Below are 12,288 nucleotides of genomic sequence, written 5' to 3' on the forward strand. Positions count from 1 at the left end.
CCAGCACAAACCAATCAGTTGCCTCTTGGGGAAAAAGTAGGGCCCGGTGGAACCCAGCCCCTGCCCTGGGTTTAAATAAAGCAATGCAATCAAGCACTTCTTTACTCTTGGTCTTTCTTCTTGAGGGAGAAGGAGCGGGGGGACAGAGGGAACAGGGTGGCTGCTGTGGCCTGGGGAGCACAGGAGTGTCAGGAGAGTCAATCCCTGACAGACAGAGCCGGGTGGGCTCTCGAGGCATGAGCAGCTGTACAGAACACAGCCAGCAGTGCCCTCTCTGCCTGTGACATGGCACAAGGGGACACGTGCAGCACTGGTCCCTCACCTCACCCAGGCACCTAACACAGCCTCAGACAGGTTAAACTCTGCTGTCTTGAGCAGCTGCTCCGGGCAGAGCCGCCACTGTTCTACCACCTCAGTGACAAATCTGGCCCAAGGGTGTCCCCCAGAGCCACACTCTCTCTGGGGACAGCTGGGGCTGATGTGGGTGCTCCTGTGATGTCCCCAGGGGGAGTCACCCAGCAGAGCCAGCCTGGTGACACCTGGAGCTGTGACCAGGGGCTGGGGCTGCAGCAGTGGGGCCAAATGACCCCTTCATGCCCAGGGGCAGGCATGAGGCACTGTCACAGCAAGGCACGGACTAAGCAAGGTGTGGCCAAACCCCAGCCCTGTCCCCAGGACTCCTGAGGTGGCAGTGGGGCACAGGAGCCAGCCCTGTGCCCCGAGCCAAGTCCCTTGCTGTGGATGGAACCACTCCCACCTCACTTGTGGCGCTTCTTCTTCTGCTCTTTGCGCTTCTGAGCCCTCACGTCCTTCTTGAGGCGGCTGTCGACCACCTTGAACTGGCCCTTGACGCCGGGGGGACGCCGCACCCGGCGTCCCACGCCCTTCTTGGCCACCAGGTAGGTGACCTGGCGCTTCTCCTTGGCCAGCCCAGCCTTCTTGTAGATGCTGCGGCAAAAGGACAAAGGTCAGAGTGAGTCTGGCTGGCACAAAAACCAAACGCGGCGTTGGGACAACACTGGGTGCCACCCCTCCTGCCACCCCCAGATCAGCCTGGCTGGGGATGCAGAGCTGTCCCAGTGGCTGCAGGGACACGGCCCTACCAGCCAGCCCAGCCACAAAAGGGTGAGCTGGATCCTGGCTTGGCCACTCACCGGCGCAGCTGAGCCACCTTCTCCCGCTCCGAGATGTCCACGGTGCTCACCACAGCCTCGGCCTTCTTCTTCATCTGCTCCAGCTTCTTCAGCATCTGGGGGACAGCCAGGGGGAACAGAGGGTCAGAGGAGGACGGGGGTTGGAGAAAGAATAGGGGATCAGAGGGGGTGGTCACAAGAGAGACAGTGGAATTAGAAGAGGAAAGGTGAGGGGTGGAGGTCAGAGGTGGGATGAGGTGGGGGTCAGAAAAGGATGGGGTATCAAAGATGGCATAGGGGCATTGAAAAAGGGACAGGGAGGTCAGAAAAGGACGGGGAATCAGAGATGGAACAGGGTGTCAGAAAAGGATGGGGTATCAAGAGATGAGACAGGGGCATTGAAGAAGGGACAGGAGGGTCAGAAAAGGATGGGGTATCAAAGATGGGACAGGAGCATTGGAGGAAGAACAGGGGGGTCAGAGGGAGAACTGAAGCCTTGGGAGCCCACCCCCACTCACTCTCTTCTTCTTGCGGGCCTTGGCCTCTGCCACCTTCTTGATGGGGCGGGCGTTGATCTCCTTCCAGCGCTGCCGATAGGCCTCCACTGTCTGCTTGTCCACGGGCAGCTGCCGGCGCCGGTGCTGCCGCTCCTCCTCCGTGAACCACTCGGGCAGCTCTCCCTCCTCCTCGTTGTACGAGTACCTGGAGGGCCCAGGTGATCTGTGAGCACGACATGGGGCCCCACTACGCCTGTCCCTGCTAGGGAGCAAACCCTGCAGAGCTCCTGCAGCCCCCAGCTGGCACCTGTTGAAGGAGTCGTCGATGAGGTCCCGCCGGGCCTTTTTGGAGGTAGCAATGACAGAGCCGAGGGCCAGGCCCTCTGCATCCAGGACTCTTTTCACTGTGGGACATAAGACAGCTTGGCTTGGCTGCAGCCCAAGAGCGAGGGAGCAGCCCTGGGGAGCATGGTCTGTCCCTGCCCTGCCCATCTCCTGTCCCTCCCGAGGGACCCCCAGGTCTGTCCCTGCCTCCCATCCCTCCCAAGGGACCCCACTCACCTGGCTTCTCAATAGGCACCACCTCAAAGCCACAGGGCTCGACACGGCCCCGCTTCCTCCCCATCGGTGCCAGTGGCCTGTGGAAAACAGGGAGCAGAGCTGGGGTCCCTCAGCTCTCCAGGACTGTGGAGCTGAAAGGACACCCAGAGGCCCCTCAGCCCTCACCTCTCATCTTCACTGCTGCTGTCATCATCACTGCTCTGCTCCTCCTGAGCTTCACTGGCATCAGGAGCTGTGGCTGCCGCAGGGCTGGGCTCAGCTGGAGCCTCGTCCTGGGCCACCTTCTTCTTCTTCTGCACTTTCTTTGTTGCTTTGTCTGGGAATGGGAAGCACTGGGTAGGACAAGGCCAAGGCAGACCCTCCTCCAGAGATCCTGCTCATTAACACTGCACTAATGACAGCTCATTAGTAACAGAGGCTGGGAACATCCTCTGGTCTAGCGGGAGGTGTTCCTGCCCATGGCCAGCCTTGGTGCTCTTTGAGGTCCTTTCCAACCCAAACCATCCCATGCTGCTGCTCAGGGCAGCATCCCCGTTGTGGCTGGACCCAGTGTCCCACAGGGAGCTGTGGGACTGTCCCTCTGTGTCCCCTCACCCTTCTGAGCCTCACGCTGCCTCTCAGCCAACATCTGTGCCTGGCCCAGCTCCAGCTCCTCGTCCGCGTCATCCTCGATGCCAGCAAAGGCGTCCTGGCATGGGGAACAGTGGGGTCAGCTCCAGGGCAGGTCTGGGGAGGGGGCCAGCCCCAGGGACGGGGGTCAGCCCCATTGCAGGGGGGCATCACCCCAGGGAGTGGGGTCAGCCCCAGGGAGTGGGGAAGGGAGGGGGGATCAGCCCCAGGGTGGGGGGGGGAGGGGAAATCAGCCCCAGGGCGGGGGGGAAACAGCCGCAGGGCAGTCCAGGGAAGCTGCTGGGGCTGAGGCTGCTCCATCATTCCTGCCCCACAAATGGGACTCACCTTCCCAAACCACAGGCTGGTCTGTCGCTCCTCCAGCACCGATTTCTCCTCCAGGGGCACCAGCAAGGGATTTTCCACTTCCTGCCCTTCCTCCTCCTCTTCCTTCTGCTTAAACTTCGTCCTGTGACCCGGAGCAACAGGATCAGTGTCCCCAGCCCTGGCTGGGTCCTGGAACTGTTCCCAGGGCAGCCCCTGCTCCAGGAGCTCTCTCCCCTCTCACCTCTTCCCCCGCTGCTCCCGCTGCAGCTTCCGCTGCCGGGCCTCAATCTCCAGCAGCTCCTCCGGGTCCAGGTCGCTGGCCAGGGACACATCATCCTCTTCGTCGTGATCTGACACGTAAATGTCATCGTCCCCAGGGCTGATCTCCAGCAGGGCGTCAGCAGAGGCCATGTCCCCGCGGGACAGCTCATCCAGCAGCTGCAGCACAGCTTACAGAGTCACACAAGTGACACAAGTGACAAGCCAGACCCTGCCTCCCCCCGCTGTCCCCAGGAGCTCCCCACCCACCGGGGTCCTGTGGATGCTCTTCAGGGAGAACATGCTGGTGTCACCATCGTCAGCAATGGACACTCCAGGCAGGTCCATCTTCAGCTCCACACGCTCCCGCTGCTTCCTCTGCTCCTTCAGGATCTTCTTCTTCTTCCTGGAGGATGAGAAGGAATGAGATCACACTGTCCCCACCACACACAAACACCCCAGAGGCTTATCTCCTGCCACCCCACTGCCAGCACCCTGTGAGGGGTGCCCAGTGCTGGACACCCTGGGACAGCCTAAAACACCTGCCTGGAGGAGCAGAGGAGCTCAAGGACTGCAAACCCACAACCCCCTCCCCCCCAGCAGAGGGACAGACTGACAAACCCACCCTCAGTCTCCATGGCTGCAACCCCATCCCTCCTTCTCTTTCTACCTCTTCAGCTCTGCCAGCTCCTTGGCCTTCATCTCTGCCAACGCCTGCTCCACTTCCTCTTGCTCCTTCTCCTCCTCAGCAACTGCAGCTTTCGCCTCCATCTTCTCCTTCTTCTCCTCCTCCCTGCCCTCCTCCTCCTCACCGGAACTCAAGCTGCCAAAAGGAAGGAGTTCAGAGGAGCTGTGCTGGGCACAGCCCACCCCAGCCTGGGGACAGCCCATCCCTGCTCCCTGGCCCTACTTGATATCCAACTCCTTTGCCTGCTCCTTCAGCTTCTTGGCCAGGAACCGCCGCAGCTTTGTCCTCCAGTTCAGCAGGGCCCTGGATGGGGTGGCAGCTGTTAGGGACAGCCAGCAGGGGGGTGTGGCTGTCCCCCAAGCCCAGCTGGGCGTGTGGCTGTCCCAGTGTCCCCCAGCACCTGAGCTCTTTGCGGCCCAGCACTCGGATGTCCCTGCAGCACTGGCGCAGCTCCTCCGTGGTGGAGCTGTGATTCTCCAGCTCCCCATCCCCCAGGGTGATCTGGCACAGGAAAAGAGATTTAAATTTAAATCCCAGCCTCCCCTCCACAGGACAGGGACACGGAGTCCTTACAGGCACTCACCTCGTTGGCCTTGGAGAGGAAGTCCACAGGGTTGGCAGCCTTGAGGAAGTCCATGAGGGTGAAGCGGTGGTACAGGGTGGTGTCACCCTCAGCGTAGCCTTCAGCCTGGGGGGAAAAAGGGGCTTTGGCAGCCAGGGCAGGGGACAGACAGGCAGACACCACCAGCCCTGAACGGTACATGGGGTCACCTAACTCATGTCTTGCTGCACTGACCACCTAAGTGTGTCTGTGAGTTGCTCTCAAGGACTTCAGAAATTGTTTCCAACCTCAGCCTGACCTAGAACAAGTCATCAGCCCCAGCCCAGACACAAGAGCTGACAATGGCAGGTTTGTGTCAGCTCTATGCTCAGTTAAGTCTACCTGACACAGGTTTGCTGTCCTAAAGCCACCTCAGAGAGACACAACTCCTGTGCTCAACCCCTGTAGGGTTTAACTGACCCAGCTCCAACCTCACAATCCCCACTTCACTGACTTCAGGACTCCAAACCTACCCCAAACTGGCTTTTCCAACATTTCCCATCCCAAAATCTTGCGTTCTCCTAAACAATTTTAATTATCATAGCCTCTTTAGACCCACTCCCATCTGTGTCTGGCCTTGCTCATACCTTGGGCTTCTTTTTGCTGACCAGCTCACTGACAGACTTGGTGACAACCTCCACATCCTTGAAGGCATATTTGGGGTCAAAAAACTTACTGTCAATTTTGTCTGGAGCCTGATAACCTGGCATGGAAGAATAACAACCATAAGAAACATTCCTCTGGAATAGGGGGATCAGAGCCAGCCAGAATGGAGTAATCAGAACCATTCCTCCTGGGATGGAGGGATCAGAGCTACTTCTCTGGAGAGAGGGCTCCAAGCCATTCCACTGTCCCAGCAGGAATTAAAACCATTAAAACCATTCCTCCTAGGATGCAGGAATCACAGCCAGCAGAGCCATTCCTGCTGGGATGGAAGGATCAGAACCATTCCTGCTGAGACAGAGGAATGAGAGCCACCCAAAATGGAGGGATCAGAGCCACTCCTGCTGGGATGGAGGAATCAAAATCATTCTTGCTAGGGTGGAGGTATCAGAGCCACCCAGAATGGAGGGATCAGAATCATTCCTGCTGGGATGGAGGGATCAGAGCCACCAGCAGGTTCTCCCAGCCCCTCCAGGTTCCCCTGGCTGCTCACCCTGGCACACCACAAAGATCTCAGCAGACTCGTTGCGGGAGGCCTGGGGCTTGGTGGCCTGAACCTTCTGGAAGAACTGCTGGAAGATCCACAGGAGGGGCTGGTAATCCCGGGAACGGAACACCTTGGTGATGAACCAGCCACCCTTGCACAGGAACTCACAAGCCAACTTCAGGGCCATGAGGGTCAGGTTGGCTGCAGCAGGAGAGAACAGAGAGTTAGAGAGTGAGAGAACGACCTCTTCCTGGGAGGGTAGAGACAGGCTGAAATGGCTTTCCCAGAGAAGCCGTGGCTGCCCCATCCCCAAGGCCAGGTTGGACAAGGCTTAGAGCACCCTGTGACAAGGAAATATGTTCCTGCACATGGCAGGGGTGGCACTGGATGGGCTTTAAGGTCCCTCCCAAGCCACAGCAGCCTGTAACTCTCTAGGAGCAGTGAGCTGTCCCTGTGTCCCCACCCTGGGAGTAGGCATCGTGCACCCAGCTGGCTCCAACGTTGGGCGCTCCATCGTTCAGCACCACGTCCACCTTCCACGTCTGCAGCTCCTTGCGCAGGGCCTGTGGGACAGGGACACCCATTTGTCCCCCACTGAGGAGCCCAGCCCATCCCCCCTGCCATCAGGGGGACCTGCAGGGCCCCAGGTGACCCTGGGCAGTACCTGGCGGCACTTCTCGGTGGTGATGTCCTCCTGCAGAGTCACCACGTTGGGAATGGGCTTGATGGGCACCAAATCCACCCCTGGTTGAAGAAACACAGCAAAGTCCCTCAGAAGGGGCTCCAGCCCATCCCAAGTACCTTCCCCAGCCAGCCCCCCTTCCTGCCAGAATCCCCTCTGCCTGTCACACACAGGGACTGTCCCCAGCTCCTGCCAAACTCACCGATGATCAGGCTGGACACCGGCATGAACTTGGAAGCCACCTGGAGCCTGGGAAGAACAGAGCATAACAGAGCTGCAGCAGGGGCCCAGCAGAGCTCTGGGCCTGGCACTGTGCTCCCAGGAGCTGCAGCAGGGGCACAGCAGAGCTCTCAGTCTGGCACTGTGCTCCCAGGAGCTGCAGCAGGGGCCCAGCAGAGCTCTGGGCCTGGCACTGTGCTCCCAGGAGCTGCAGCAGGGGCCCAGCAGAGCTCTCAGTCTGGCACTGTGCTCCCAGGAGCTGCAGCAGGGGCCCAGCAGAGCTCTCAGTCTGGCACTGTGCTCCCAGGAGCTGCAGCAGGGGCCCAGCAGAGCTCTCAGTCTGGCACTGTGCTCCCAGGAGCTGCAGCAGGGGCCCAGCAGAGCTCTCAGCTTGGCACTGTGCTCCCAGGAGCTGCAGCAGGGGCCCAGCAGAGCTCTCAGCCTGGCACTGTGCTCCCAGGGTTTGGCATGCAGCACAGGGACACTGCCAGGCCATCTGGTGGCACTGTGGTGGCCTGTCCTCACTCACCACCCGCCGGGGGCTGCACACAGGTCCAGCAGGGCCCGAGCCTTTTGCAGGAACTGGAATTTCCGATTGAGCTGCAGCAGCTTGAAGGAGGAGCGGGAGCGGAAGCCTGGGGGGCAGCAGGAGGGTGGTTCTGGGGGTGCCCAGGGCCACAGCCCCCTGTCCCCAGCACCAGGCACGGCCCTCACCTGTCTCCTTGGCCAGGTGGTAGAACTTGTCCCGCCGGCTCTTGCCCAGTTTGCTTTTCTTGCCCATGGTGGTGGCGGGGCGGCCCCTCGGGGGGGCTGGGATGTGCTGTCAGCTGAGGGCTCGGGCCTGGGGGCACACGGGGCTGAGAGGGGGCCTGGGGTTCCCGAGGGGACCCGGCTCCTCCCAGTGTCCCCTCCAGTGTCCCCTGTGTCTCTCCAGCTCTCTCTCTGTGGTCGCCGCGTTACCCCTCCCAGTGCCCCTCCAGTTCCACCCTCACTGCCCTCCCAGCGCCCCCTCACCGCTCCCGCCATTGCCCCCTCAGCCCCACCCGCACCGCTGCCCCCGAGGCGCATCCCGGCCCCGCTGTTCTCTTGAAGCCTCCGAACAGCCGCGCTCAACATCCCCCGGCCCTGACACCCCCGCACCCCCTTCCCCAGCCCGAGCCGCCGCTCCCGGAACACCGACCCGGCCCCAATCCAGACCCCGGCCCCGGCCCCTGTGCAGACCCTGACTCTGATCCAAACCCCGATCCTGACCCAGACCCAGACCCAGACCCAGACCCTGATCCTGATCCAAACCTCGATCCTGACCCTGCTCCTGCTCCGGATCCCGGTCCCGGTCCCGGTCCCGCCGCGTGCCTGCACCGCCTTCCCAGCGTGCCCTGCGCGAACAGTCAAGTTCCGCTTCCTCCTGCTCTGTCCGCCATTTTAGGAGTGGCCCACCCCTCCTCCACAACCTGCAGGCGAAAGAAGGGGAAGGATAACGGATCCCTCGGAAGTGAGGTGAACAATAACGGGCCCGCTCGGTGGCGCGATCACAACCCTGTCCGCCCCCTCCGGCGCTTTACCCACGGACACATCACCTTCGACCGCTCCAAGATGGCAGCGCAGACCCGACAGGATGGATTGCGCATGCGCACAGCGCCTCCCGGCTCTGTTTTTCCGGAAGGGGAAGTGACGCCATCAAGCCGAGCGGCAGGGCTCGGGCAGCGGAAGGCGGCTGCCGCCATCTTTGTTGGGGCCTGATGCCGGCGGAGAAGATGGCGCTGGACGGGCCCGAGCAGGTGCGGACGGGCCGAACCGGGCTGGGGGAGCCGGCGGAGCTCAGGGAGGGACTCGGCGCGCTTCGGGCTGCCTCGGGATGTGCTGCGGCCGGGGCTGCTCAGGGCATGCCAGCGGCATGACTAGGCGGATCTGGGGAAGACGGCGGTGCCTGAGCTGCGGGACGGGACCGGGACCGGAATCGGGGGACTCGCAGGGGAACGGGAGCTGGGGTTGGTGTGGGCACCGCTGGGAAGACGGGACACGGGGGACGCAGGACCCGGCTTGTGGTGTCGGGCAGGGAGTGAGGAGAGGGAAGGGACACTCGGGACCGGCGCGGGAGGAGGAACCGGGACTGGGACCGGGATGGGAGGAGGGAAAAGAGGAGCTAGGAACCGGCCCGGTGGTGGTGATGGGGGAATCGGGGCCCGGCGGGGCTGCCCTGAGGCCGGCGCGGTGCGGGGGGAGTCGGCGGTGCTGAGCTCTGTGTCCCAGATGGAGATGGACGACGGGAAGGGCGGCTCGGGGCTCCGGCAGTATTACCTGTCCAAGATCGAGGAGCTGCAGGTGAGCACAGCTGGGGGGGACACCGTGCTTCCAGCCGGGATGGTGTGCCTGTGTCCCTGCCCGTGTCCCAGGGCTGTGGGCCGGCAGGACCCTCCCTGGGGGCTCTGGGGACATGAGCTGGAGCTGTGCTCTGAGCTGGGGGCTGCTCCTCTCCAGGTCCCTGTCACAGCTGCCAGAGGGCAGGGCTGGATGGAATATTGGGAATGGGAATTGTTCCCTGGCAGGGTGGGCAGGCCCTGGCACAGGGTGCCCAGAGCAGCTGGGGCTGCCCCTGGATCCCTGGCAGTGCCCAAGGCCAGGCTGGACACTGGGGCTGGAGCAGCCTGGGACAGTGGGAGGTGTCCCTGCCATGGCAGAGGTGGGATGAGATGAGCTTTGAGATTTTTTCCAACACAAAGCATTCCACAATTCCCTGTGCTGGGCGTGCCTGAGCCCGAGGTTGCTCAGCAGAGCCTTTTCCTGCAGCTCATTGTGAACGAAAAGAGCCAGAACCTGCGGCGGCTGCAGGCGCAGAGGAACGAGCTCAACGCGAAGGGTAGGGCCTGCAGCTCCTCCTGCTGCCCCGGGCTGGGCCTGGGGGCTCTGGGCTGGGCTTTGGGGGCTTTAGGCTGGCCTGAGGGGTTCTGAGGCGGACCTGGGGGCTCTGGGTTGCGCCTTGGGGCTGCAGCTCACAGGGCTGGTGCTGAGCTGTCCCTTCACAGTGCGGCTGCTGCGGGAGGAGCTGCAGCTGCTGCAGGAGCAGGGATCCTACGTGGGAGAGGTGGTGAGAGCCATGGACAAGAAGAAGGTGCTGGTCAAGGTATGAGGTGACAGGGCTAGGCTGGGGGACAGCCTCGTGTCCCCACAGGGATGGGACAGCTCGGGGATGTGGGGTGGGAGCTCCTTGTGCTGAGGAGCTCATTGGGATGGCTCTGCTGGGCCTGGGGCTGCCCAGTGGGGTTGGAGTGCCTGGCTGCTGCTCCTCCCAGGCCCAGCAGGGAATTCTCAGGTACATGACTCCTGGGAGTCTTCGCTCCTTTACAGGTGCACCCAGAGGGGAAGTTCGTGGTGGATGTAGACAAGAACATCGACATCAATGATGTGAGTTGCCCCGGGGCTGTGGGGGTCCCCAGGACTGGCAGGGACACTCCCCTGTGTGCTGTCCCCACAGGTGACCCCCAACTGCCGCGTGGCCCTGCGCAACGACAGCTACACCCTGCACAAGATCCTGCCCAACAAGGTGGACCCGCTGGTGTCCCTCATGATGGTGGAGAAGGTCCCAGACTCCACCTATGAGATGATCGGGGGCCTGGACAAGCAGATCAAGGAGATCAAGGAGGTCATTGAGCTGCCCGTGAAGCACCCGGAGCTCTTCGAGGCACTGGGCATTGCACAGCCCAAGGCAAGTGCTGCTCTGGGGAGCCCTGGGCTGGCCTGTGTCCCCAGGCAGGCTCTGAGGGGCCGTGTGGCCGTTGCAGGGAGTGCTGCTGTACGGCCCCCCTGGCACGGGGAAGACGCTGCTGGCGCGGGCCGTGGCCCACCACACCGACTGCACCTTCATCCGCGTCTCCGGCTCCGAGCTGGTGCAGAAGTTCATCGGGGAAGGTACTGGGGTGCCTCTGGGGCTCCTGGGGGCTGCGTGGGCTCAGTGCCAGGCTGAGCCCCCTGTCTGCAGGGGCCCGCATGGTGCGGGAGCTGTTCGTGATGGCGCGGGAGCACGCGCCCTCCATCATCTTCATGGATGAGATCGACTCCATCGGCTCCTCCCGTCTGGAGGGCGGCTCCGGCGGCGACAGCGAGGTGCAGCGCACCATGCTCGAGCTCCTCAACCAGCTCGACGGCTTCGAGGCCACCAAGAACATCAAGGTAGAGGGGGAGGCCCTCCCTGGGCTCCTTCCGGCCCCGCAGTGCCTGGGGTGGTGACAGCTGTCCCCCTGTCCCCCTGTGCAGGTGATCATGGCCACCAACAGGATTGACATCCTGGACTCGGCCCTGCTGCGCCCCGGCCGCATCGACAGGAAAATCGAATTTCCCCCTCCCAACGAGGAGGTACCAGAGCCACCCCCTGCTGTCCCTCCTGTCCCCACCCTTTCCCGGGGAGCCATTCCTGGGCTCCAACCCTCCCTCTTCCCCTGCTCCAGGCCCGCCTGGACATCCTCAAGATCCACTCCCGGAAGATGAACCTGACCCGGGGCATCAACCTGCGGAAAATCGCGGAGCTGATGCCCGGGGCCTCAGGGGCTGAGGTGAAGGTGAGCTGGGGACTCTGGGGACACGGGGCTGCCACGGCAGACACTGGCTGATGCTCCCCTCCTGTCCCCTCAGGGGGTGTGCACAGAGGCAGGGATGTATGCACTGAGAGAGAGGAGAGTGCACGTCACACAGGAGGACTTCGAGATGGCCGTGGCCAAGGTGGGTGCCAGGGGAGAGGTGACGGGGGCACAAAGTGTTCTGGGTGGCATTTGCCAGGAGCACAAACAAGGGGGTTGTCACCTTGTGAATAACAGGGGAGAGGGCTGAAACCTGGTTTTGGGGGCAATTAACACCCAGTTTGGGCACTGAATGGACCCACCCCCATCCCCTCCCCCCAGGTGATGCAGAAGGACAGTGAGAAGAACATGTCTATCAAGAAGCTGTGGAAGTAACGGTGAGGCTGAAGCTGTTCTCTCTGTGCTGTCAATAAAAAGCTGCTGTGGCCACGCCTGGGCGCTGAGTTGAGGACTGATTTGGGGATGGGGTGGGGGCTGCAGGACACAGCACACATCCCACAGAGCTGCTGCTAACTGCTTTTATTAGAAAAGATCCAAAATAGACAAAAACTGGTTACACAAGAGGCAGAGCAGGAACCCCTGAGCCCAACCCTGGGAATCTGTAAACGCCCCCCTACCTTGGAGCCTGCAGGGGGGCAAAGGCACTTCAGTGGGGGTGGCAGTGGTGGCACTGCCCCCCTGGTCCCCTCCCTACTCCCCACTATCTCCAGTTCTTGGTGCCCCTGTGCCCCCACAGGCTCCTGGGGCAGAGCCAGCCCCTCTGCCCCAAACCTTGTCAAGTGGTTAATTATGGAATTATGTAAAACAGCGGGAGGGGGGGAAGGAATAAACTGATTGTCACAAAATGAGCTCCAGCCCTCGGTTGTGTATTCCCAGAGCAGTCCTGGGAGCCTCCCTGAGCCCCTGCAGAGCCCAGTGCAGGAAGAGGAACTCAATCAATATATTAATTAATTAATCAAATACAAACCCACTGTACAAAACGCTGCCTCTTT

The 12,288-nt window shown here is 61.8% G+C and overlaps 2 protein-coding genes across 4 annotated transcripts; one reads left to right on the top strand and one right to left on the bottom strand.

Annotated features, from left to right (window-relative positions):
- Positions 1-108: 108 nt before the first annotated feature.
- FTSJ3 (FtsJ RNA 2'-O-methyltransferase 3) lies at positions 109-8,168 on the bottom strand. Of its 2 annotated transcripts, none has more exons than XM_084222415.1 (22): positions 8,031-8,168; positions 7,440-7,566; positions 7,255-7,360; positions 6,709-6,755; positions 6,489-6,568; positions 6,288-6,387; positions 5,831-6,025; positions 5,262-5,377; positions 4,657-4,761; positions 4,474-4,574; positions 4,296-4,376; positions 4,056-4,208; positions 3,656-3,791; positions 3,369-3,565; positions 3,149-3,269; positions 2,786-2,879; positions 2,357-2,507; positions 2,192-2,268; positions 1,938-2,034; positions 1,652-1,835; positions 1,155-1,249; positions 109-948 (listed from the first exon to the last, which is right to left on the bottom strand). In XM_084222415.1, exons 2-22 carry the CDS (start codon positions 7,504-7,506, stop codon positions 759-761), a joined length of 2,493 nt encoding a protein of 830 aa, XP_084078541.1. In that variant the 5' UTR covers positions 7,507-7,566; positions 8,031-8,168; the 3' UTR covers positions 109-758. The 2 variants fall into 2 exon arrangements, with proteins under 2 accessions (XP_084078541.1, XP_084078540.1); XM_084222414.1 differs by having other exon boundaries at positions 8,019-8,135.
- Positions 8,169-8,397: 229 nt separating this feature from the next.
- PSMC5 (proteasome 26S subunit, ATPase 5) lies at positions 8,398-12,267 on the top strand. Of its 2 annotated transcripts, XM_084222418.1 has the most exons (13): positions 8,398-8,503; positions 8,976-9,047; positions 9,513-9,582; positions 9,749-9,846; positions 10,071-10,127; positions 10,198-10,432; positions 10,509-10,631; positions 10,702-10,892; positions 10,977-11,075; positions 11,168-11,278; positions 11,352-11,438; positions 11,618-11,673; positions 12,173-12,267. In XM_084222418.1, the coding sequence occupies exons 1-12, from the start codon at positions 8,465-8,467 to the stop codon at positions 11,669-11,671; spliced, it is 1,236 nt and encodes a 411-aa protein (XP_084078544.1). In that variant the 5' UTR covers positions 8,398-8,464; the 3' UTR covers positions 11,672-11,673; positions 12,173-12,267. The 2 variants fall into 2 exon arrangements, with proteins under 2 accessions (XP_084078544.1, XP_084078543.1); XM_084222417.1 differs by having other exon boundaries at positions 11,618-12,243.
- The last annotated feature ends 21 nt before the right edge of the window (positions 12,268-12,288 follow it).

Source organism: Fringilla coelebs, assembly GCF_963513975.1.
Source record: "Fringilla coelebs genome assembly, chromosome: 27".
NCBI lineage: Eukaryota > Metazoa > Chordata > Aves > Passeriformes > Fringillidae > Fringilla > Fringilla coelebs.